Source organism: Spea bombifrons, chromosome 10 (assembly GCF_027358695.1).
Source record: "Spea bombifrons isolate aSpeBom1 chromosome 10, aSpeBom1.2.pri, whole genome shotgun sequence".
NCBI lineage: Eukaryota > Metazoa > Chordata > Amphibia > Anura > Pelobatidae > Spea > Spea bombifrons.
The window spans coordinates 13,091,394-13,116,852 of record NC_071096.1 but is presented as its reverse complement, the minus strand read 5'-3'; the positions used below and the strand labels follow the sequence as shown (position 1 = coordinate 13,116,852).

Here is a 25,459-nt window from a genome sequence, read left to right as displayed (position 1 = left end):
GAAATATTTTCTATACATTTGTTTAATAATACTGTGCTTACCACAAGTGATATTGACACAGCAGGCACCCGGTGGCAGGAAAGAGTACACACGATACCCCGTTTCACATTTTGGCATCTGGCATACACACTCACCACATGCTGTAAAATAAATAAGGCATATCATGGACTTTTGAATACATTACTTAACTGGCAGCAATACATGTTTAATTTGTAATTTAGGCAACTTTCTAACAATTTTTAACCCCTTAAGGACAATGGGCAGTCCCTAAACTCATTGAAAAAAATGCATTTTTAGCCCGTAAAGGCTTTGTCATTAAGGAGTTCATTTGTGTATAAGAAACTATTTATGGTTTAATAGCGTGTATATATAAAAGAATCATTTTACATTTTCTGTATCTGTTCCTGATATTGGCATGGCCTTATGTTTGCACATGGAAATGTACTTACATTTTATATAATTACATGTTTTCATAAATTTGCCAACTATAGTTTACAAAACATTTTTTTCTGTGTACTTGAGCAAACTGCAAAGTTCTGCTTTACTTGACAGTTAATTGACTATGGTTGCATATAAACAATCTTATCTGGGTTTTAAATTCAGGGTTTATACTGTCTGGTTCTGCATTTACAGGAAACCTAATTTGTATGCTTATGATGTCAATTTGTTTTTGCATCATTTAAATGTTTACTTACATGGGCTACTGGATACAGGAACAGTTGTAGAGACTGTGGACACTATCACTGAAGTTGTGTTGGCTGAGGTGGTCGGGCCAGTTGTTTTAGTCACAACAGAAGAAATGGTTGAGACTGTTGTTGAGGCACAATTTCCAACAAACCTCTCTGCTGTACAATTAACACCACATTTTGCATAGTACTCACAACCAACCTTATCTAAGGTTCTATAGATGATGTCCCCTAAGAGCAAAAAAATAAATAAAACATTAATTGCAAGCAAATGTTTATACAGTTGGCAAAAAAATCAAATATTTCTAAGTTGATCCAAGGGTTTCTGGTGTCCTAGATACATTATGTCTCTAGGACCCATTGCTTGACAAAATAGAAGAGAACCTCATGGTGCTGACCATTCTGGCCTACGTGGTGGTCCCTGATTCAACATTTCCTGTTTCATATTGTGCGTTGTTTTATCTCTCACTATGGTATCCATAACGAGCGTACTTTGTGAAAGATTTTCTAGTTCCTCTGCCAGGATGAATGTTATTAACAAAACTACCTTTTCTGTAATTTAGGAATTAAGCTCTAAAATGTTGCGTGTTTTAGAACAACAGAGATATAACAGATCAAAGAAACTTGTGACAGATCGTTCCACCTAAAGAGTTTTAGCAGTGGAGTTTCAAATAATACATACTAAATGTCTAAAATACATAACAATTGGCTTACCGGGTGAGAATAAAGATTCGTTGACTTGGCAGAAACATGAAGTTGAAATGCTCATAGTTGGATATGTAGTAGATGACGTTGGTGGAGTGGTCTTGGAAAATGTAGATATTGTTGTGGGCTCAGACACCGTAACTGGTGGTGATGGTGATACTGTTGTACTTGCAGATGTAATACTAAAAGAAGGTGATGTAGAAAAGGTAGTGCTTGTTGTTTTAGACACGGGGGAACTAGTTGTTCCAGAGGTTGAAGTGACAGTAATATGGGTAGATGTAATAGTAGCTGAGGTAGTTGAAGAAGACGTAGGCAAGGAATATATCACAGGAGTCGATGTGGAAATAGTAACTGATGTAGGAAGAGAGGTAGTTGTACTTCTTGGTGTGGGTTCACAGTACTTCGCGCAACACTCAACCCTAATCCTGTAATTGGAACATTTGTTTCTAAAGAGGAAGCCTTTTTGTTTGGAGTTCAGACAAACTAAACCATTTTGGAGGTCACACGTATAAACTTCTTTTTCCTCCTCGCTGCTCGATCCTGCGATTTTCCTATTGGATCCAGATCCTGAATCCTCTACAACTTCACACATGATTCTGCTTTCCATTTCACGGTCTGTACAGATTTCATATCCACTTGATCTTAATTTGGACAGGCTTTCAAATTCTCCACCCAACTTATCACTTGGTTTACTGTTATCAAACCATGTTGTGTTACGGCATTCCATTACATATGGACAGCTTGTTGAAGTGGTAGCAGGTGTGGAAGTGGAGGAGGATGTTGTCACTAATGAGTAGGGAGTGGTTGTTGAACCAACAGGTGGTGTAGAGGTAGGTTTTGTTGTTTTTGAGCTTGGAGTAGTTGTGGTAAGGCTTGAGGGAGTAGTTGTAGTAGGGCCTGAGGAAGTAGTTGTAGTAGGGCCTGAAGAAGTAGTTGTAGTAGGGCCTGAGGAAGTAGTTGTGGAAATAGTTGGCTTAGAAGTTGATGTGCTAAGGGAGGTAGATGTACTTGGTGTTGGTTCACAATACTTGGCACAGCACTCAACCCTAATCCTGTAATTGGAACATTTGTTTCTAAAGAGAAAGCCTTTCTGTTTGGAGTTCAGACAAACTAAACCATTTTGGAGGTCACAGGTATAAACTTCTTTTTCCTCTTCGCTGCTCGATCCTGCATTTTTCCTATTGGATCCAGATCCTGAATCCTCTACAACTTCACACATGATTCTGCTTTCCATTTCACGGTCTGTACAGATTTCATATCCACTAGATCTTAATTTGGGCAGGCTTTCAAATTCTCCACCCAACTTGTTACTTGGTTTACTGTTATCAAACCATGTTGTGTTACGGCATTCCATTACATATGGACAGGTTGTTGAACTAGTAGCAGGTGTGGAAGTGGAGGAGGATGTTGTCACTAATGAATAGGGAGTGCTTGTTGAACTAACAGGTGTTGTAGAAGTAGGTTTTGTTGTATTTGAGCTTGGAGTAGTTGTAGTAAGGCTTGAGGGAGTAGTTGTTGTAGGGACTGAGGAAGTAGTTGTAGTAGGGCCTGAGGAAGTAGTTGTAGAAATAGTTGGCTTAGAAGTTGATGTGCTAAGGGAGGTAGATGTACTTGGTGTTGGTTCACAATACTTAGCACAGCACTCAACCCTAATCCTGTAATTGGAACATTTGTTTCTAAAGAGGAAGCCTTTCTGTTTGGAGTTCAGACAAACTAAACCATTTTGGAGGTCACACGTATAAACTTCTTTTTCCTCTTCGCTGCTCGATCCTGCATTTTTCCTATTGGATCCAGATCCTGAATCCTCTACAACTTCACACATGATTCTGCTTTCCATTTCACGGTCTGTACAGATTTCATATCCACTAGATCTTAATTTGGGCAGGCTTTCAAATTCTCCACCCAACTTGTTACTTGGTTTACTGTTATCAAACCATGTTGTGTTACGGCATTCCATTACATATGGACAGGTTGTTGAACTAGTAGCAGGTGTGGAAGTGGAGGAGGATGTTGTCACTAATGAATAGGGAGTGCTTGTTGAACTAACAGGTGTTGTAGAAGTAGGTTTTGTTGTATTTGAGCTTGGAGTAGTTGTAGTAAGGCTTGAGGGAGTAGTTGTTGTAGGGACTGAGGAAGTAGTTGTAGTAGGGCCTGAGGAAGTAGTTGTAGAAATAGTTGGCTTAGAAGTTGATGTGCTAAGGGAGGTAGATGTACTTGGTGTTGGTTCACAATACTTAGCACAGCACTCAACCCTAATCCTGTAATTGGAACATTTGTTTCTAAAGAGGAAGCCTTTCTGTTTGGAGTTCAGACAAACTAAACCATTTTGGAGGTCACACGTATAAACTTCTTTTTCCTCTTCGCTGCTCGATCCTGCATTTTTCCTATTGGATCCAGATCCTGAATCCTCTACAACTTCACACATGATTCTGCTTTCCATTTCACGGTCTGTACAGATTTCATATCCACTTGATCTTAATTTGGGCAGGCTTTCAAATTCTCCACCCAACTTGTTACTTGGTTTACTGTTATCAAACCATGTTGTGTTACGGCATTCCATTACATATGGACAGGTTGTTGAAGTAGTAGCAGGTGTGGAAGTGGAGGAGGATGTTGTCACTAATGAATAGGGAGTGCTTGTTGAACTAACAGGTGTTGTAGACGTAGGTTTTGTTGTTTTTGAGCTTGGAGTAGTTGTGGTAGGGCTTGAGGGAGTAGTTGTTGTAGGGACTGAGGAAGTAGTTGTAGTAGGGCCTGAGGAAGTAGTTGTGGAAATAGTTGGCTTAGAAGTTGATGTGCTAAGGGAGGTAGATGTACTTGGTGTTGGTTCACAATACTTAGCACAGCACTCAACCCTAATCCTGTAATTGGAACATTTGTTTCCAAAGCGGAAGCCTTTCTGTTTGGAGTTCAGACAAACTAAACCATTTTGGAGGTCACACGTATAAACTTCTTTTTCCTCTTCGCTGCTCGATCCTGCATTTTTCCTATTGGATCCAGATCCTGAATCCTCTACAACTTCACACATGATTCTGCTTTCCATTTCACGGTCTGTACAGATTTCATATCCACTTGATCTTAATTTGGGCAGGCTTTCAAATTCTCCACCCAACTTGTTACTTGGTTTACTGTTATCAAACCATGTTGTGTTACGGCATTCCATTACATATGGACAGGTTGTTGATGTAGTAGCAGGTGTGGAAGTGGAGGAGGATGTTGTCACTAATGAATAGGGAGTGCTTGTTGAACTAACAGGTGTTGTAGAAGTAGGTTTTGTTGTATTTGAGCTTGGAGTAGTTGTAGTAAGGCGTGAGGGAGTAGTTGTTGTAGGGACTGAGGAAGTAGTTGTAGTAGGGCCTGAGGAAGTAGTTGTTGAAATAGTTGGCTTAGAAGTTGATGTGCTAAGGGAGGTAGATGTACTTGGTGTTGGTTCACAATACTTAGCACAGCACTCAACCCTAATCCTGTAATTGGAACATTTGTTTCTAAAGAGGAAGCCTTTCTGTTTGGAGTTCAGACAAACTAAACCATTTTGGAGGTCACACGTATAAACTTCTTTTTCCTCTTCGCTGCTCGATCCTGCATTTTTCCTATTGGATCCAGATCCTGAATCCTCTACAACTTCACACATGATTCTGCTTTCCATTTCACGGTCTGTACAGATTTCATATCCACTTGATCTTAATTTGGGCAGGCTTTCAAATTCTCCACCCAACTTGTTACTTGGTTTACTGTTATCAAACCATGTTGTGTTACGGCATTCCATTACATATGGACAGGTTGTTGAAGTAGTAGCAGGTGTGGAAGTGGAGGAGGATGTTGTCACTAATGAATAGGGAGTGCTTGTTGAACTAACAGGTGTTGTAGACGTAGGTTTTGTTGTTTTTGAGCTTGGAGTAGTTGTGGTAGGGCTTGAGGGAGTAGTTGTTGTAGGGACTGAGGAAGTAGTTGTAGTAGGGCCTGAGGAAGTAGTTGTGGAAATAGTTGGCTTAGAAGTTGATGTGCTTAAGGAGGTAGATGTACTTGGTGTTGGTTCACAATACTTAGCACAGCACTCAACCCTAATCCTGTAATTGGAACATTTGTTTCCAAAGCGGAAGCCTTTCTGTTTGGAGTTCAGACAAACTAAACCATTTTGGAGGTCACACGTATAAACTTCTTTTTCCTCTTCGCTGCTCGATCCTGCATTTTTCCTATTGGATCCAGATCCTGAATTCTCTACAACTTCACACATGATTCTGCTTTCCATTTCACGGTCTGTACAGATTTCATATCCACTTGATCTTAATTTGGGCAGGCTTTCAAATTCTCCACCCAACTTGTTACTTGGTTTACTGTTATCAAACCACGTTGTGTTACGGCATTCCATTACATATGGACAGGTTGTTGATGTAGTAGCAGGTGTGGAAGTGGAGGAGGATGTTGTCACTAATGAATAGGGAGTGCTTGTTGAACTAACAGGTGTTGTAGAAGTAGGTTTTGTTGTATTTGAGCTTGGAGTAGTTGTAGTAAGGCTTGAGGGAGTAGTTGTTGTAGGGACTGAGGAAGTAGTTGTAGTAGGGCCTGAGGAAGTAGTTGTGGAAATAGTTGGCTTAGAAGTTGATGTGCTAAGGGAGGTAGATGTACTTGGTGTTGGTTCACAATACTTAGCACAGCACTCAACCCTAATCCTGTAATTGGAACATTTGTTTCTAAAGAGGAAGCCTTTCTGTTTGGAGTTCAGACAAACTAAACCATTTTGGAGGTCACACGTATAAACTTCTTTTTCCTCTTCGCTGCTCGATCCTGCATTTTTCCTATTGGATCCAGATCCTGAATCCTCTACAACTTCACACATGATTCTGCTTTCCATTTCACGGTCTGTACAGATTTCATATCCACTTGATCTTAATTTGGGCAGGCTTTCAAATTCTCCACCCAACTTGTTACTTGGTTTACTGTTATCAAACCATGTTGTGTTACGGCATTCCATTACATATGGACAGGTTGTTGAAGTAGTAGCAGGTGTGGAAGTGGAGGAGGATGTTGTCACTAATGAATAGGGAGTGCTTGTTGAACTAACAGGTGTTGTAGACGTAGATTTTGTTGTTTTTGAGCTTGGAGTAGTTGTGGTAGGGCTTGAGGGAGTAGTTGTTGTAGGGACTGAGGAAGTAGTTGTAGTAGGGCCTGAGGAAGTAGTTGTGGAAATAGTTGGCTTAGAAGTTGATGTGCTAAGGGAGGTAGATGTACTTGGTGTTGGTTCACAATACTTAGCACAGCACTCAACCCTAATCCTGTAATTGGAACATTTGTTTCCAAAGCGGAAGCCTTTCTGTTTGGAGTTCAGACAAACTAAACCATTTTGGAGGTCACACGTATAAACTTCTTTTTCCTCTTCGCTGCTCGATCCTGCATTTTTCCTATTGGATCCAGATCCTGAATCCTCTACAACTTCACACATGATTCTGCTTTCCATTTCACGGTCTGTACAGATTTCATATCCACTTGATCTTAATTTGGGCAGGCTTTCAAATTCTCCACCCAACTTGTTACTTGGTTTACTGTTATCAAACCATGTTGTGTTACGGCATTCCATTACATATGGACAGGTTGTTGATGTAGTAGCAGGTGTGGAAGTGGAGGAGGATGTTGTCACTAATGAATAGGGAGTGCTTGTTGAACTAACAGGTGTTGTAGAAGTAGGTTTTGTTGTATTTGAGCTTGGAGTAGTTGTAGTAAGGCTTGAGGGAGTAGTTGTTGTAGGGACTAAGGAAGTAGTTGTAGTAGGGCCTGAGGAAGTAGTTGTGGAAATAGTTGGCTTAGAAGTTGATGTGCTAAGGGAGGTAGATGTACTTGGTGTTGGTTCACAATACTTAGCACAGCACTCAACCCTAATCCTGTAATTGGAACATTTGTTTCTAAAGAGGAAGCCTTTCTGTTTGGAGTTCAGACAAACTAAACCATTTTGGAGGTCACACGTATAAACTTCTTTTTCCTCTTCGCTGCTCGATCCTGCATTTTTCCTATTGGATCCAGATCCTGAATCCTCTACAACTTCACACATGATTCTGCTTTCCATTTCACGGTCTGTACAGATTTCATATCCACTTGATCTTAATTTGGGCAGGCTTTCAAATTCTCCACCCAACTTGTTACTTGGTTTACTGTTATCAAACCATGTTGTGTTACGGCATTCCATTACATATGGACAGGTTGTTGAAGTAGAAGCAGGTGTGGAAGTGGAGGAGGATGTTGTCACTAATGAATAGGGAGTGCTTGTTGAACTAACAGGTGTTGTAGACGTAGGTTTTGTTGTTTTTGAGCTTGGAGTAGTTGTGGTAGGGCTTGAGGGAGTAGTTGTTGTAGGGACTGAGGAAGTAGTTGTAGTAGGGCCTGAGGAAGTAGTTGTGGAAATAGTTGGCTTAGAAGTTGATGTGCTTAGGGAGGTAGATGTACTTGGTGTTGGTTCACAATACTTAGCACAGCACTCAACCCTAATCCTATAATTGGAACATTTGTTTCCAAAGCGGAAGCCTTTCTGTTTGGAGTTCAGACAAACTAAACCATTTTGGAGGTCACACGTATAAACTTCTTTTTCCTCTTCGCTGCTCGATCCTGCATTTTTCCTATTGGATCCAGATCCTGAATTCTCTACAACTTCACACATGATTCTGCTTTCCATTTCACGGTCTGTACAGATGTCATATCCACTTGATCTTAATTTGGGCAGGCTTTCAAATTCTCCACCCAACTTGTTACTTGGTTTACTGTTATCAAACCACGTTGTGTTACGGCATTCCATTACATATGGACAGGTTGTTGATGTAGTAGCAGGTGTGGAAGTGGAGGAGGATGTTGTCACTAATGAATAGGGAGTGCTTGTTGAACTAACAGGTGTTGTAGAAGAAGGTTTTGTTGTTTTTGAGCTTGGAGTAGTTGTGGTAAGGCTTGAGGGAGTAGTAGTTGTAGGGACTGAGGAAGTAGTTGTAGTAGGGCCTGAGGAAGTAGTTGTGGAAATAGTTGGCTTAGAAGTTGATGTGCTAAGGGAGGTAGATGTACTTGGTGTTGGTTCACAATACTTAGCACAGCACTCAACCCTAATCCTGTAATTGGAACATTTGTTTCCAAAGCGGAAGCCTTTCTGTTTGGAGTTCAGACAAACTAAACCATTTTGGAGGTCACACGTATAAACTTCTTTTTCCTCTTCGCTGCTCGATCCTGCATTTTTCCTATTGGATCCAGATCCTGAATCCTCTACAACTTCACACATGATTCTGCTTTCCATTTCACGGTCTGTACAGATTTCATATCCACTTGATCTTAATTTGGGCAGGCTTTCAAATTCTCCACCCAACTTGTTACTTGGTTTACTGTTATCAAACCATGTTGTGTTACGGCATTCCATTACATATGGACAGGTTGTTGATGTAGTAGCAGGTGTGGAAGTGGAGGAGGATGTTGTCACTAATGAATAGGGAGTGCTTGTTGAACTAACAGGTGTTGTAGAAGAAGGTTTTGTTGTTTTTGAGCTTGGAGTAGTTGTGGTAAGGCTTGAGGGAGTAGTAGTTGTAGGGCCTGAGGAAGTAGTTGTAGTAGGGCCTGAGGAAGTAGTTGTGGAAATAGTTGGCTTAGAAGTTGATGTGCTAAGGGAGGTAGATGTACTTGGTGTTGGTTCACAATACTTAGCACAGCACTCAACCCTAATCCTGTAATTGGAACATTTGTTTCCAAAGCGGAAGCCTTTCTGTTTGGAGTTCAGACAAACTAAACCATTTTGGAGGTCGCACGTATAAACTTCTTTTTCCTCTTCGCTGCTCGATCCTGCATTTTTCCTATTGGATCCAGATCCTGAATCCTCTACAACTTCACACATGATTCTGCTTTCCATTTCACGGTCTGTACAGATTTCATATCCACTTGATCTTAATTTGGGCAGGCTTTCAAATTCTCCACCCAACTTGTTACTTGGTTTACTGTTATCAAACCATGTTGTGTTACGGCATTCCATTACATATGGACAGGTTGTTGATGTAGTAGCAGGTGTGGAAGTGGAGGAGGATGTTGTCACTAATGAATAGGGAGTGCTTGTTGAACTAACAGGTGTTGTAGAAGAAGGTTTTGTTGTTTTTGAGCTTGGAGTAGTTGTGGTAAGGCTTGAGGGAGTAGTAGTTGTAGGGCCTGAGGAAGTAGTTGTAGTAGGGCCTGAGGAAGTAGTTGTGGAAATAGTTGGCTTAGAAGTTGATGTGCTAAGGGAGGTAGATGTACTTGGTGTTGGTTCACAATACTTAGCACAGCACTCAACCCTAATCCTGTAATTGGAACATTTGTTTCCAAAGCGGAAGCCTTTCTGTTTGGAGTTCAGACAAACTAAACCATTTTGGAGGTCACACGTATAAACTTCTTTTTCCTCTTCGCTGCTCGATCCTGCATTTTTCCTATTGGATCCAGATCCTGAATCCTCTACAACTTCACACATGATTCTGCTTTCCATTTCACGGTCTGTACAGATTTCATATCCACTTGATCTTAATTTGGGCAGGCTTTCAAATTCTCCACCCAACTTGTTACTTGGTTTACTGTTATCAAACCATGTTGTGTTACGGCATTCCATTACATATGGACAGGTTGTTGATGTAGTAGCAGGTGTGGAAGTGGAGGAGGATGTTGTCACTAATGAATAGGGAGTGCTTGTTGAACTAACAGGTGTTGTAGAAGAAGGTTTTGTTGTTTTTGAGGTTGGAGTAGTTGTGGTAAGGCTTGAGGGAGTAGTTGTTGTAGGGACTGAGGAAGTAGTTGTAGTAGGGCCTGAGGAAGTAGTTGTGGAAATAGTTGGCTTAGAAGTCGATGTGCTAAGGGAGGTAGATGTACTTGGTGTTGGTTCACAATACTTAGCACAGCACTCAACCCTAATCCTGTAATTGGAACATTTGTTTCCAAAGCGGAAGCCTTTCTGTTTGGAGTTTAGACAAACTAAACCATTTTGGAGGTCACACGTATAAACTTCTTTTTCCTCTTCGCTGCTCGATCCTGCATTTTTCCTATTGGATCCAGATCCTGAATCCTCTACAACTTCACACATGATTCTGCTTTCCATTTCACGGTCTGTACAGATTTCATATCCACTTGATCTTAATTTGGGCAGGCTTTCAAATTCTCCACCCAACTTGTTACTTGGTTTACTGTTATCAAACCATGTTGTGTTACGGCATTCCATTACATATGGACAGGTTGTTGAAGTAGTAGTAGGTGTGGAAATTGTTGAAGACGTTGTCACTGATGCTGAAGAGAGTGTTTTTGTGGATGGAATAGTTGTGCTGAGGTTTGAAGGAGTTGTTGAGGAAGATGTCACTGGAGTTGGCCTGGAGCTTGTGGATGATGATACTGATACAGAAGTAAGTGTAGTTAATGGTGTTTCTGATGAAGGGGTAGTTTCAGTAGCTGTACATTCACTGTTTGGGTAACAGCATTCAACCCTAATCTGATAATTATAGCATAGTGGATAGTTGTTTCTATTAAGACAGATTAGACCGACATTTTTGTTGCATGTTACATCTTGCTTTAAGTCTTTTAGGTCCTTTTCAGGATATTCCTTTGCTCTGCACTCAACATTTCGGGGGGCATCACAAATATTGAAGCCTTTTTTTCTTATATTTTCAAATGTTTCAATGTCTCCCTTGTCATTTCCATATACTGGATAGCTTACATCATACCATTTTGACCAACTGCAATTGACCTTAGAAACATCCACTGAGCACACTGAGAAAAATAAAGATGAAAAAGTTGTTTAGTAAAATTAATTTAAGCAAAAAATGTTTGGTTAACGTGTGAATTCTATTTTTTTAAGTAGTAATAAGATGGTCTATGTAAGAATGCCGGAGCACTGTATTATTCTTATTTTTCATATTTTTTTTATAAAAAAATAATATAATTAATTTTTCTTACAGTACCAATTCTGTGTTTGTGTTTAAAAATTACTGGATTTTTTTGGATGCTGTCTGTTACAATATTTATAATTTAAAAATACAATAGGAAATGTCTATCACTATGCATTATGAAGAACAAACACTCAATTAATATATTATATATATATAAAATGTGTTTCATGAGACGTTTGATGGAGTTAGCCTAACTTATAGCAAACTTTTTCTGTCATAGGATTAAATTGATTAGTCCATCTGTAGCTACATTGCTTTTAAGCTAATGATTCTTAGGATATACAGGTTGACATCATCAAGTTCAATCAGTTTTCACCTTGTGGTCTTCAATCAGGCTGTTTAACAAACATAATATTACATCGCATTTCTAAATTGAAATTCCTTGGCTGGTTACATTCATTATCATATTAAAAAACATGTTCGGGACAAAGCTAGAGCATATTGGTGCTATGAGAATTTTCTTGCAGCATTGACTGGATGTATTGCCAGTGACATAAGCAATAATCCACAATTAATAATATTGTTAATCTTTACTGCTCCACCAGTAGTTAGCTCAAAAGATTAGTACTGAGTAATCTAGAGTTGTCATTTTTATAGTACAATATTTTTTACTTTTTGCAGTATGAAGTAAAAGTAGATAATTTTTTCCTACATGTTTCCAATTACTTTTGCCATATTTGCTCCTTACCTGTGACTGTTGATCTACTTGTTGAAAAAGAAGTAGTGGTGGAAAAGCTGAATGTTGTGGTTGGTACAGTTGTAGTAGTTGCTGAGCAGTCGTCGATATACCTTTCAATTTCACCATCAACACAACTGGCTCTAATACAACCACCAATTCCATCAGTTGTAGTGTAAATAATTTTTCTGTTCCTATATACCTTTTTTTCATACAGACAACAACCTGCAAACAACAATGTTTACAAATGTCAATTACAGTTGTACTTGTCCATTTGGGCTATATTACTCATTAGGACTTGATTGCTACTATCTGTGGGTTTACAGTTTTCTCTGGGCTCCCTCTTCTACATAGAAATATAGGTAGGTTGAAGTATTTTAACACTGGGGTCACCCTATATTGGCACTTTGTCTCACATTGTGGCCAGTCATAACCCAGTCGAAGTTGAAGAAGCAGACTTATTAAACAATAACTTTTGATTGCTATTTAATCTTGAAGTCTATTGGATTACTGAGGAAATAACTGTGATGTCTAACTTTGATCTCTAACATCTACAGGTGAAAAGTAGTATATGAGAAATATACAAAACTGTGGCTTTTTGGCCAATACACAACATGGAAATGCAAAAAAAAAAAAATATTAATAATGCTTCCTATTTCTACAAAAAAATTATCTCAATGATGGCATGAATAAATAGCCATGGTGGTCAAAATAGAATTGAAAAGGTTCTTATCCAGCCAACTAATAAGTATATTATAACATAGGTTGCGGTATATATATGCAACACATGGGGTTGACAATGTGTCCTTCATTGCCTAAGACACTTACTGAAACGACTTGTCCTACATCCCTTACAATCCAGTTCCAGGGCCAAGCACTGTGCTGGAATGAAGCTTTGGCGATCTAAGGATCTACTCATCCAGCTACCTGACGGTGGTTAGCTGACACATTCCCTACTAAGGTGGTCTCATGGAAATTATGATTTAGGTCTGTACTCCAGAAGCAATGTAGAGTTTCTATACAGGAGGCCACCAGAGTTGTGCTTCTGTTCAAGTTATGCTCACTGACACTGCACCCAGTTCTGTAACTGTTGAACCCCCGACAAGGCCACATTTCTATCCCTAATTTAAAATGTGTTAAAATTACCTGTTAAAATTACTTGTCTTGACTTTCTTATTTGTTGCTGTGTAATTGGTATCTTATATTACTTAATGTAAATCATGCAAAAGCTTCCTAATCTTTATCATAGTATAAAATAAAATAATCCTATCATGCCATCTTACCTGTTTCATTGGAACACCGTCTACCCTCTTTTGTACATTTGCTAAAAAAAAAAAAAAAAAAGAAAATTCCCAATGAATATACATTTTATCAGCATGTATATATATATAGAATAGATTCTAAAATAATAATAACGTGTGTCAGGGCTACAAACAAGAAGTTTGGAAGTAATAAGACAATTGCCTAGAAATCAAATTCCATATCTAAACCTGCAAGGGAACATCTTGGGATTTCCCAGGCATGCAGATAAACACACCTGAGAATTTGGATCCAGGTATGATAGCTGATTACCTGGATTTTTTTTTATCTCCAGTGTGGACTTTAGCTTTGTCCATTCCCTGCTCGGTTCTCCATACTTTCTCCTCCTTCTACTTTAGGCTATTTACACCTCCATCTGGCTAGCATAATTCCCCCTGCTCCCGTTCCAATGATTACAAGCTCCCCTCCCTCGTCTCTCATGGAAAAGGGTCAATATACAGCAGGTAGTCCCAAGTATACAGATAAAGCACGTATGCTTTTTTGTGTTTTCACTTAATAGGCAACATTAGTAATTTATGTATGCACAAAAAAGTCATATTGTAGACTAAACTTTTAGTGCAATGTTGCCAATATGTTTAGTGTAACATGAAGATGATTAAAATGACAATCATGTACATAATTATTCAGATTTCAAAGTAGCCACACTGTTCCACTTTTCTAAGTGCATTTTGGGAATTATTATTTGCTGTGTTTGACTTTTGGTATTACAATAAAACTTGAATTGGAGATTAGAGATCCGTGTCCCCAGATAAATATACATGTTAAAAATCAGAGGTGGGTATTTTTTACTTTTCGAGTAAGATTTTTTTTGTTGCGTCATGGGAGACATAAATGTAGCAGTCTTATGTCCCACCTACATAACATTTTACAATTGTTTAAAGGAGTGGGATGTCAATAGATATTTCAGGTAGACAAGCCTAGGCAATTCAGCAGGAAAACAAATAAATGTATTACCATAGGTATAGAACATCGCTCTTTCTTACCAGGTTGTGCAGAAACCATCTTCCTCTTCATTAGGCATTTCTTGCCCAGGAATATATACATTTCTGTTTTTGTCATAACAGTTGCAAGTTGGCACACACTGCATTTTGTCTTCATCAAAGAAAGGTCTGTCTTCAGGGCAGTTAGGATAACATCCTGCATACAGAGTTTAAACTAAAATTACTAACATTACTAACACTAATCTTGAACAGATGGTGAGTGAGCTACTAATAACTATCAGATGGCATTGTTCATGGAAAAGTAATGACAGGATCTGATAAATAATTAATGCAAATTAATATGCCCCACACGTTCTAAAAAAAGTGAATCATATTCTTCATACATTCTTTATACATGGTGATAGTCTACGTTTTGTATTACAAGTCACACCTTCTAAGCCTGGAAAGTGTTGGTAGCATATTCCAGTAGGGTTTCGGCAGGTCTTCATACATGGAGCACCACATGCTTTATAATGCCACTCACATTGTCCTTGGAGATTGTAGTAATCGCAGAACACAGCTGAAAATGAATATAGAGATAATTGTTAAACAACTTTGAGAAAACAAGATGTCGTAAACTAGCAATTTCGTAAACCTAAACAAAGTTGGAATGTCTAAGGTAACGGATTAGCGGTTAATGACTAAAAGCCATTCAAGTGCAGTCAAGTGCCACTAAGACCTCAATGTCTGACAAAATCACATTTGAAGAGTGGTTCCAAATTGAGATTCCACTGGTGACAAGGCTGAGCATCTGGACTTGAATGGTTCACCACAAACAACATCAGCACCTCAGAACAGCTTTCAGTGATGTTTAATGAACTGCAATTTCACAATTCAGCTTTTCAGCTCACTCACGGCAAGCTGGACCTCATATATATATTTCTAAGTGATACAAATAAAACAGAAAAAATAAATAAAATGGGCTTACGGCACATGGTTGGTGTTCTCCAGCTGACACAGACTCCAGCTTCGCTGCAAGCTTGGGCATACGAAGCTACAGCTGTACAGAAGCACTCACAGTCTCCACCAGTGTCACAGGCGCATGCATCATTAACACAAGCTTCATAATATCTAAGGGGATCCACCTGTAAGTAGACATTGACTTTTATCAATGTGGTGTGAGAAAATGTATCTAACTTCCACCCAGCATAGAAAACAATATTCACAAAGAAAAATAATAATAATAATATAATTATACAGTAACAATATAAATAGGCCTGGGCCAGGGCAACTCCGCCACCGGACCCCAAAACCTACTTCTAAAAGTGACCTACAATGAGTGTGCTCTGGTCTGAGAGTTAGGACATGACATCTTGCCCAAATACAATGCCTCTGAATCATTTTTCACAGTGTGCTGCAGTGGCTATGGGTCAGACACTCCCAAACTGACCAGCTGAGTAAGTATCACATCAAATAGACAATCACTCAGCAATGTAATCTGCCTCCAGTAATGTGTGTTAATAATTTCATATAAATTCATATAAAACGTGCATTTGTGTATGTTGCAACATCATACTTACTCATACAATTATACTCACCAAGGAATGGCAAGATAAGAAGGTGCTACTTGTGATGATGCTACATTGTCTCTGTGACCATGCTTTTCTAAATGGGTTAGAAGAACAGGGATCCCCAATTTCCCCAGAATCCAAGCAGCTTGGTGAGAGTTTCCAGCTATTGCCAAATTCAATCACATCTCCAACCACAGACAGACTTCTGGTGGTGAAATCATTGACAGCATTGCCATCATAGTTACCACAAAGTCCACATACTTTACCCTGTACAAAAAAAACAGAAGCAGGTCATTAAATTGATGCAGAAAATATGAAACCTATTTTTCTTTCATAAACATATTTTGCTTGATTATTCTCTTGTGTTAGAAGTATGTTCTGTGCCCTTCATGTTTTCCTACATTGACAGGGCTTGGAGTCCTGATAATCTTAGTCTATTGGACAAACAGTTATCAATGCAGGCACGAAATTTAATTTTTCTTCTTGTAGCTTTCCTGAAACCTCCCAAGCCCTCTGCAAACCACCACCAGCACCTGCCCTTGCAAAAATCAAGATATTCAACTTAATTTGCAAAATCTGCAACCATGTTTCCTAATTATTATGCATGCTTTTCCTGTATATGTACCAAATATGTATTTTGGGGACATTATTTCTTTTTTTGGCCAAATGTTGTTTACATTGGGAAAGTACATTCTTTTGTTCTGATCTCTGCCCATCCAAAGCCCACCATCTGAGATCAAGCACCAACCCACCCCTCTGTTCATTTTAATTATACATCCTATTTTGCACCCTGAGACCACTTTGTGCTAATTACTGCTACAAGAGAACTACTACTCCCTCTTTGCACCCCTCCTTTTGTTTCAATTACCCATATTACCCCCTTGGATTATCAGCGGGGCTCTTCTGGTGTATCTGTATGTATTAACGTATAATTGATATGTATGTGCTAACTGCCCCAATTAAATTGTGCAGCGCCGCGTAATTTTTTTGGTGCTTAATAAATAAATGGTAATAATAATAATTAAGGCTTTGTTTATGTTTTACAGATCTGACATCCACCAAAGGCATACCAAGAGTATTTCTTGCAGTTTTTTTTCTTTATTTTTAAATAAATAATATCAAATAATATTAAATGCTCTTATGAAATGCTGATTGTATTTAAATTATACTTGAAGTCCAATGAAGCGTTGTAAGACTCTGCCAAGATTGTACAGGATTGATTTAGCAGATTGCACATACATTACTACCAGATACTTTTTACAACTATAAATCTTTGCGTTGTTACTTAAGAGAAATTGAAAAAAAAACATGATTGATATTGTATATAAATTCAAGAATTAGGATCAGGAATAATCTGGAACATTTTATTTACCATTAAAAATATGTATGTATTCGAAAATACATTTTTATAGGTAACTTTTAAGTGCTATATTGCATCTTGACTTTACATGTGTTTAACTGCTCCTGTCCCGTAAAATGCAACAACATGACTTATGTATGTCTATCTGGCTTGCATGCGACACAGTGGGACAAGGATCCTCAGGCATAGGCAACACGTGTTCGCAAACATATAACATTATATTGTGATTTCCATTTGAGCTGAGTGTTGTTGAGTCGGATCCTTGTTTGAGCCACATATTACTCAAAAAGTAGTTTTTCTTAGAATTACAGGAATTAAACAAAGTAGTAAGTATTCTAAATTGATTAGATTAGAATAGCAGCTCCTCACGTGAATTTGCAGGAAAATATATAATTAAAAACATATTAAAATACATTTTTCATCCAAGCCCTTATTGAAAGTATTACCTGGAAACTGGACTCCAACTTGATATATATGCTGGTCTTCTTGTCCCATACCAAAGCCAATCCGTTTTGCGCTTCAATCACCATGTAGAGTCCCATCTGGTGAACCTTGTATGGGATATATTCTCCTTCTTCTCTTTGTACAACCTCAAATTTATCCTCTGCAAGGATGATCTCATAGTTCTGTGCAAGGAAACACAAACATTGAATGCCATCCAAGGGCTGGGAAATATTGCCAATTATATTGACAGATAGCATAGCCTTTAGCGGCTAACATGCTCTGACCACACTTGGAACTTACCCCAAGAAAGAGTTTGATGGATTTAGAGCATGTTGTTCCTGTAGTGCCACAAGGTACCGTCTCGGTAATGATGCGGAAAGAACCACTAGAAGAACCCCCGCCACAGTAATCCTGTGATTAAAATGTTTCATTATTATTATTATTTAATGGTCTGCATGATAAGGTACATAGAAATTAATTGTATATATATATATATATATATATATATATATATATATATATATATATCTTAATAACTTAGTATCTTGAGTGTACTGGGGCAAAATGTATATTTCAAGTGTCCATAGACAGAAAAAAAATTGGGCCCCACGGGTGTATTTTCTAGTTTGTGTAGAGTCAGGAATTAGACACATTATGGGTCCAAATTAGTAGTTGAAACTGGTGAAATAATATAAATGCTTGTATAATCCTCCCATGGTGACTGTAAAAAGAAGGGCTTATTATTGCATCTTATTGGACATAGCCTGTACTTGCAGTGTAATTGAGTGTCAAATATTTATATGAAAAACATTTTATCATAGGGAGTCTAAGATATGTAATGTACTTATTGTTACTAACCACGCCCTTAAAAAGTCTGCCTTAACCAATCAATAACTATCAGCAACTTAACAATAGAGGAGATACCTAAAAAAGGCGGTATTAATCATGCAGACCCTCAGAACAGGAGGAAGATAGCTGCCCAGAGGATATGTAAATAAGGTGGGCCTCTAAGACATATATATTTATATATAGATATAGATATTGCTTAGTTCAATTGAACTTTAATTTGAGTCTTTCGTTATCTAATATACCAAAAATAATTGACATTTACTTGAACCAATGTATATTCACAGTTTCCATTGAAACGATATCTCTTGTTGTCGAAGGTAAGGTAGTGGCCGTCTCCATATACAGAACATGTTGACATACACTGATCATTGGTGCACTCCCACATTCTGTTCTTGCAGGTACTAAAGAAAGGCATATGAAAAATGATGCATTTGTCGACGTCACATAAATTAGGCATGTATGTCATCTTTCTCTACAAGCACTATGCATTGCTATGTTTTTGAATACTTCATTAATAGCAGTAAGTAATTGAACCATTTGTTATGAGGTACACCACCATGTGACCTTATTCTTGTTGATTGACAAATGAAAATAAACATCTATCCAGTTCAGGATATAGAAGTCGACTTCAGACTACTACCGACCTTTACGTGTATTTTTTTAACCTCTTAGTTATTTCCCATATTTTTATTAATGCTGGTTACTCACCAACTATTGCATTTGATTTTGATTTGAGAACCCGGGGAGTATTGCTCATTGTTGTGTAGGCATGGACAGTCATCTTCCCTTACACAGCCTCCATTTCCATCGGCTACTAGTCCATGTGGGCACACGCACCCAGATGCACACTGAGTGCTATACTGCAAAGAGCATAGATAAAACAAAGCTTACTTAAACGGGATCGTGAACGCAGAAAAGGGCGTTGAGAATCGATACCAGATGCCAACAAGCACTATTATTATTATTATTATTTATTGTTTTATATAGCACCATCAAATTCCGTAGCACTGTACAATGGGTAGACAGGACATAATAAGTAGTATGTAACATAACAAATTGACTGACAGAGACAACAGGTGAGGAGGGCCCTGCTCAATGTCATCGTAATGTCATTGTATCAAGAAGATATCAGAAGCATAGCTAGCATTGGTGCTGTAAGTGTGAAGAGTGAATTTGGCTCCTAAAACAGCACATTCCAATAGTTGCTATGTTAATTGCATCACTTTAACTTCTTTCCACTAAAATTGCTTTTTAAACTTGACCTCTAGTGTGCATCAACAATACCATTTACCGAAAAGACCCCACACATAGTTACCCTCTCATGTTTTAACAATAACACTTTTCTTTATTATTCCCCCTTGTCATTGGGCACAGGATTTAGTTTTTTTCTCACTTGACTATTGACTGAGTGTGAAATCAAGAGTTACATAGACATGAGTATCTACAAATCCTCATAATACTTACACATTGCATATCCAGGGTCTGGCAGCTCTTCTGGCACTCTGACCCTTTCGTACCAGCCGTTTTGTTGGTGCAGTCAAAATAGATCATAGGAGCATCACACACTACAGGATGAGATGTATGAATAATTTAGTTGTATGCAACCCATTTATATAATAATAATCAAGTATGTGTACAGGAATAAATTGGGTGATGGAATAGATGTATGAGGCTCTTTGGCTATATATATAAGGATGTCAGATCTTATCATGTTAATGACAAAGTTACTAAGCAATGCCTATTGTATGTGATTCACCAGCCTCACAGTTACTGCTAAATCAAAGCCACCAGTCATTCATGCACCACCACAGCAATCTCCCATAGGAGCAAGCTTCAGGATTTCTAAACGAACTGGCCCACCACATTTACTGGATATATTGTGTTTGTGTGTGGGGGGGTGCGTTTAGCCCTGCAGTTTTCACATAGAAACCCTCTCAGACCTCAAGGAGGCCGATTACACTTAATGTAGTACAAGGTACACACAACAATGTAATACAACAACTGTTGCTTTAAACACATGTTCAAAATACATACTTTGGAAAACAGGAAAATGCATCCTACCTTTAACTTCAGGTTGTTGTCCAATACAGTCCAGCTTTCCTTTGGTGCATGTGCTATGATAAGTATGATAACAGAAATGTGTTATTTTTAAATAATTAAACCAAACCCGTAAATGCAACAACTTTACTGAATAATTTAATTCTGGACCTGTCAAATTATATATATATATATATATATATATATATATATATATATATATATATATATATATATATTGTAACAAGGTGCGGGGTGTTGTTGTGGAAGGGGTATACATTCCCCCTCGATTTTGCAGGGTTTTCTATGACATATAGGGCAGGCTGGTGCTCCGCCCCGCAGTTTACATGCACCTGGACTGACCCAGGATCCAGGCCAGGAGTTTAAGCTGACTCCAATGCACTGGTCAGCTGCAGGTAATTAGCTGCACTGGCTGCAATATAACCTGACCTGTTGGACAGAAGAGAGAGAGTTTGTTTGGAAGCAGCAGGGCTTGCTTTGCTCAAGAGAGACCATCAAAAAGGTTGGTGGGATTACGTTTTGTTTAGTTTTAGACCCTGTGTAGTGAGGGAAGTTATATGTTAGTAAGCGCTCAGACGAGCTAGGCTTTTGTTTGTAGAGAATTTGTTTTCTATGTAATCCTGTAAATATCTTCGTACGTGGACTACAAATAAATTGTGGGTGATTACCTAATTGAGCTGTGGCGTTAATACCCTAGAGGACCGTGCTGTTTGGTACCCTGTGTGGGTGCAGGATCACAATATATATATATATATATAATGTGGTTCCATCAGTTAAAAAGTCAAGAACTAGTTTGTTATTTTCTGATCTGCTAATGTAATGTATTAGACATATTACACGAGCCTAAAATTCAGTAATTTATTAGTCTTTACTGAGCTTTTCCAAAAAAAAACATTTATGATGCTCTGATTTTCACATATTTAAATATCTGCTTACCACTTGGCTCCATTGTCATGGACCACCTCTCCCGGAAGTACTGTTGTTCTCTTGTAAAAACAAGGGCAGGATGTTGGAAGAACACATTTGCCAGTGTCATCCAGGTACGTTCCATTCTGGCAAACGCACCCATCGATGGGGACAAATGAGATGTCACAGGTGATATCATGTTCACTAAGGGAGCGGCAGGTTCGTTGGCAGGTATTGACATTATAGCTGTATGTAAAAGATCTGGGACAGGTTGTGGTATATGTATCTAAAATGGGAAAAAGAAATAATTTATAGTACATATCACATGGTTTTTGGGATGCACAAGTAAATTTGGAATCGCTTGCTCATGTGTAAATCCACTTAATCTACATTGACCACACTGCCCGTCTAGTCTGCCTTTCTTCCTGCTTTAAAGACTCCTACCTTAAGTAGTTCTCGGTCTCATCTTAGATTCAGCATAGCCATGTGCCTTTCCCACCTCAGCTGGGAGTCTGTTCCACTTACTGTATATACCACCTCTCAGTAAACTTCCTTGCATTACCTCTAAGCCTTTGACTGCTCAGTGTTTGATTATGACCTCTTATTCTAAGATAACATATTAAATTGTAAGCTATCCTTTATGTATGCTCCGAAATTACAAGTAATCTGTAGCCATACCAACAGAGTCACTGAACTCTAATAATGTGTATTTATCAGACAAAATGGATTTTCAAAGCTTACTGCAGACATCTTTTCTCCATCCCCTGATGATGATCCCTGCTCTAGAACAGGCATGGACGTAGGAAGAAACGGCTGCACACAAACATTCCTCACTGTTGGCGCAGTTGCAGGTGTCAAACATACAGTTCTGGATGGGAAAAGACTTTATTAAAACAATGTACAATAGGCTGTTAGCGGCCAATAAGCTTATATCATTATCATTTATCATTGTAAATTCCAGACATAAGCCATTGTTTTCTAAATAATGTTGACTATGTTGACCAAACGTTCTGTGTATAGAAGACTTATGAACATCATTAAGAACAGTTAAGAGAAAACCAAAACCAAAGGCAGGGTGCCTTATTTCTATCCGGCTATTTTCTTAAATGAACAAAAAGTACGGGGATGCCGTAAACTTACTGTTTTATAATTCGTTGGATTCACTTTCATGTGACACTCGGCAAAAGGTCCTTCGGGTTCTGTGATTATTGAGCACCAGCGTATTGCATATTGTTCTAGGGAAAAGTATGTACTCTTAGTGAAGGATATGTTTTCTAATACATTATAACCTACTGAACCGCAAGGAATCTAATACTCATTATCATTAGATAATGAATAGACGTGTGGTCTCATATCATAGTTTGCCCAGGTTAATTTGCCCATACAAAGCCAATAACAATAATAATAATAAACTCCAATACAATTATTTTTGTATAAGGGCCTTTTCTCATTGTACCTTTTCGTACATGTCTATAACTACATTCATATAAACGAATTGTCATGATAACCATTGATTCTTGGATATTATATTTGTTTTAAGCTTTATACAAACAATAGTTAAAATAATATGTAAGTTTAAGAAACAACTGGTAGGTTGTGTCATGATCCGGTTGAAGTTTGATTCAATTTAAAGTTGCTATAGAAGTATCTATCGAAAAACTATGTTTTAGTGTTTGAAATGTTGCTGCTATCATACCACAATTAAGTGGCCATACCATTTTCGATGCTGAGGGAACATGGATTCTCAAAGCTGTTCCTAACATTGGGACAGTTGGCATGAACCTTCCATGTGTTGGCAAAAGATGATCCAGTGCCTTCTGTCACTCCACTGAGCACTCTGAAGTCATCTGCTTGAATTCTGTTGAAGTTGCCGCAGAGACCTGAATGTAAAGAAAACACTGAGTTATCATTGCGGATTATGGTTTTCCTCTCAGTTTGTTCTATGTTGTTTCAATTAATCACATTATAAATTGTTATTGTCCATCTTAACATGTCTATTATATTTACATTCTATTTCAGCTTGTGCAGTTGCATTATTAGTTGTCTTTCACTGTAAGGTTTACACCAGTGGTTCCCAAAGTGGAACGATCCCGGGTGGCGGTAGTAGCCTCAGGTGCAATTGGGGGGCATTGAATAAAAATAAGGGGGCGGTGGAAGCATAAAGAAAAGGAGATAAAATATTTTTTTTAAAAAACCTTCATACATGTTTAATCTATTGTGTTACATAGAGCTAAAGTCGTAGTAATTACTTAACTTTCCAAATAAAAACACAAAATGCTATAGTTATAACTATAACCCAGTGCTTCCCAAAGTGTGCAATACCAGACCCTGGGGGCACTAGAACGATCCAGGGTGGCACTGAGTATTTTTTTTTCTGAAAAGGGGGTAAGCCAAATCAATTTGGAAACCTCTGGTTTATATCATCTGATGGGGGCGATCAATGTAGCTTCTTGAGGATTACTAATAGAATGCATCTTTTGTGCAATATCTCTTTGAGGTACAAGTATGATCTCCTCTCAACACACTAAACTCTGTAAATAAGCCCTGCAGAGCGGATGACATACAATTAAATCTTGATATATTTCTTACACTGGCTTCTGTTTATTTACAAGGCATGTACACTACTACCGGTACTACTACTATGCTCAATGCTATATAGTATTTTAAATGTATGGAGTATATAATTTTGAACACTGAATTCAACTTTCAATATATTTCTTACCACAGAGTGTGTTTTTGTAGGATGGTTCAACATTGATGTATACTTGCATCATGGGGCTGAGCTGAATCTGAAGCTGAATGCCAATTTTAGTCTGCACAATTATGTAGAAAGTTGAAGGCTTGAAGATTGTTGCACTTGCTGTGAATAAAAAATGTTATCATTTTTATGAGAAAAAGTTATCATTGCCAAAAAGGAAGTAAACATTTATCCACTTTGTCACCATTCTTACATTTAAAAAGTGAAATTATTCATACAGGTATAAAGGTTATTTTTTTTTTTCTCGCGTTTGCCAAAGATGATAAATGTATCATGAAAACTACAAAAGCAGAAGCCAAGTATATAACCAAGTATATAACCTTGCTTTAGAAAACTTCAAAGTGATTGTTTTTAATATGTGGGTTCTTGATGGGCAGTTTCAAGGGACAGTTAACCATTCTTCCCCATAAAGCTGTCAGGGTCACTCCTACCGTAGACCTTAAGAAATTCCACTGGGACCTGTAACGTAGCTTCTAAATAAACTCAATTTATCAATCTCAAAATTAAATCCCCTTTTGGGATCAGTAGATACTACCACACACTCGTGCTGTAAGTTACCTGCAACCTAATCCTAGCTTTAGCCAATTCTTAACTTGTGGATTTGTGAATTTTACTTTTAGTCTACTTTTCCTTGGATATGAAACTGGAACATTGGGGGATCTGTGATCCCAGAATAAGTCAACGGACATTTGGTGAATGGGGAACAGACAGTCAAAAACAGCTAATCCCAGCTATGTCAAACATGGTGCTTTTGGGGCAAAACTAGAAAGTTCCCATGAATCCCAAAAAGGATAAAGGCCTATGCTTCTACTATTTATTAGGAAAAAAAAGTAGACTTGACATACCTGATGAAACCGGTAGCTGGGTAAATATGTAGTTCACAAATACACTTCCACAAGGCTGAATGTAAATAATCTGTTACATCGGAGTAGAAATAAATAGTAAGAACATGGAAACAACAAGAGTTGAAGGATTTGCTCGGTTGAATCATATTCCTTACTTACAAATATATTTGAGGAGAAAATAAATATTATTCCGGAGACATTACCTCTTTCCCTTCATCCAAAATGAGGGTTATACTCTTTAAGCAAGTCTCTGTGTCTGTCAGGCCACAGGTGCGCAGCTCTCCAAGGACACTGAACTTCTGGTTGTTACAGGTCTAAAGAAAAGGGATAATAATGAACTGAGGATATCACAATCTACAGCATAGTGTTCAGAAGGGGTCTAACAATTTGCAAAATGTTTGTCCATTATCTATTTATTCTGTCCATAGAGAGGCGGTAAAGAAAAGT

General features: G+C 38.2%; 1 protein-coding gene across 1 annotated transcript in view; it reads right to left on the bottom strand.

The window, feature by feature from the left end:
- LOC128467114 (mucin-5AC-like) overlaps positions 1–25,459 on the bottom strand; it is a 55,404-nt gene that overhangs the window by 5,090 nt on the left and 24,855 nt on the right. The window contains exons 31-52 of the mRNA XM_053448638.1: positions 25,216–25,326; positions 25,013–25,082; positions 24,132–24,269; positions 23,125–23,289; positions 22,550–22,644; positions 22,151–22,277; positions 21,440–21,695; positions 20,507–20,559; positions 19,910–20,010; positions 19,154–19,305; positions 18,708–18,846; positions 17,897–18,007; positions 17,599–17,778; positions 15,820–16,059; positions 15,210–15,366; positions 14,673–14,801; positions 14,285–14,438; positions 13,265–13,305; positions 11,994–12,206; positions 1,401–11,126; positions 696–917; positions 42–140 (exon numbers count right to left, since the gene is read on the bottom strand). Coding sequence (XP_053304613.1) covers positions 42–140; positions 696–917; positions 1,401–11,126; positions 11,994–12,206; positions 13,265–13,305; positions 14,285–14,438; positions 14,673–14,801; positions 15,210–15,366; positions 15,820–16,059; positions 17,599–17,778; positions 17,897–18,007; positions 18,708–18,846; positions 19,154–19,305; positions 19,910–20,010; positions 20,507–20,559; positions 21,440–21,695; positions 22,151–22,277; positions 22,550–22,644; positions 23,125–23,289; positions 24,132–24,269; positions 25,013–25,082; positions 25,216–25,326 — 12,679 coding nt within the window. The remainder of the gene's footprint in view (positions 1–41; positions 141–695; positions 918–1,400; positions 11,127–11,993; positions 12,207–13,264; positions 13,306–14,284; positions 14,439–14,672; positions 14,802–15,209; positions 15,367–15,819; positions 16,060–17,598; positions 17,779–17,896; positions 18,008–18,707; positions 18,847–19,153; positions 19,306–19,909; positions 20,011–20,506; positions 20,560–21,439; positions 21,696–22,150; positions 22,278–22,549; positions 22,645–23,124; positions 23,290–24,131; positions 24,270–25,012; positions 25,083–25,215; positions 25,327–25,459) is intronic.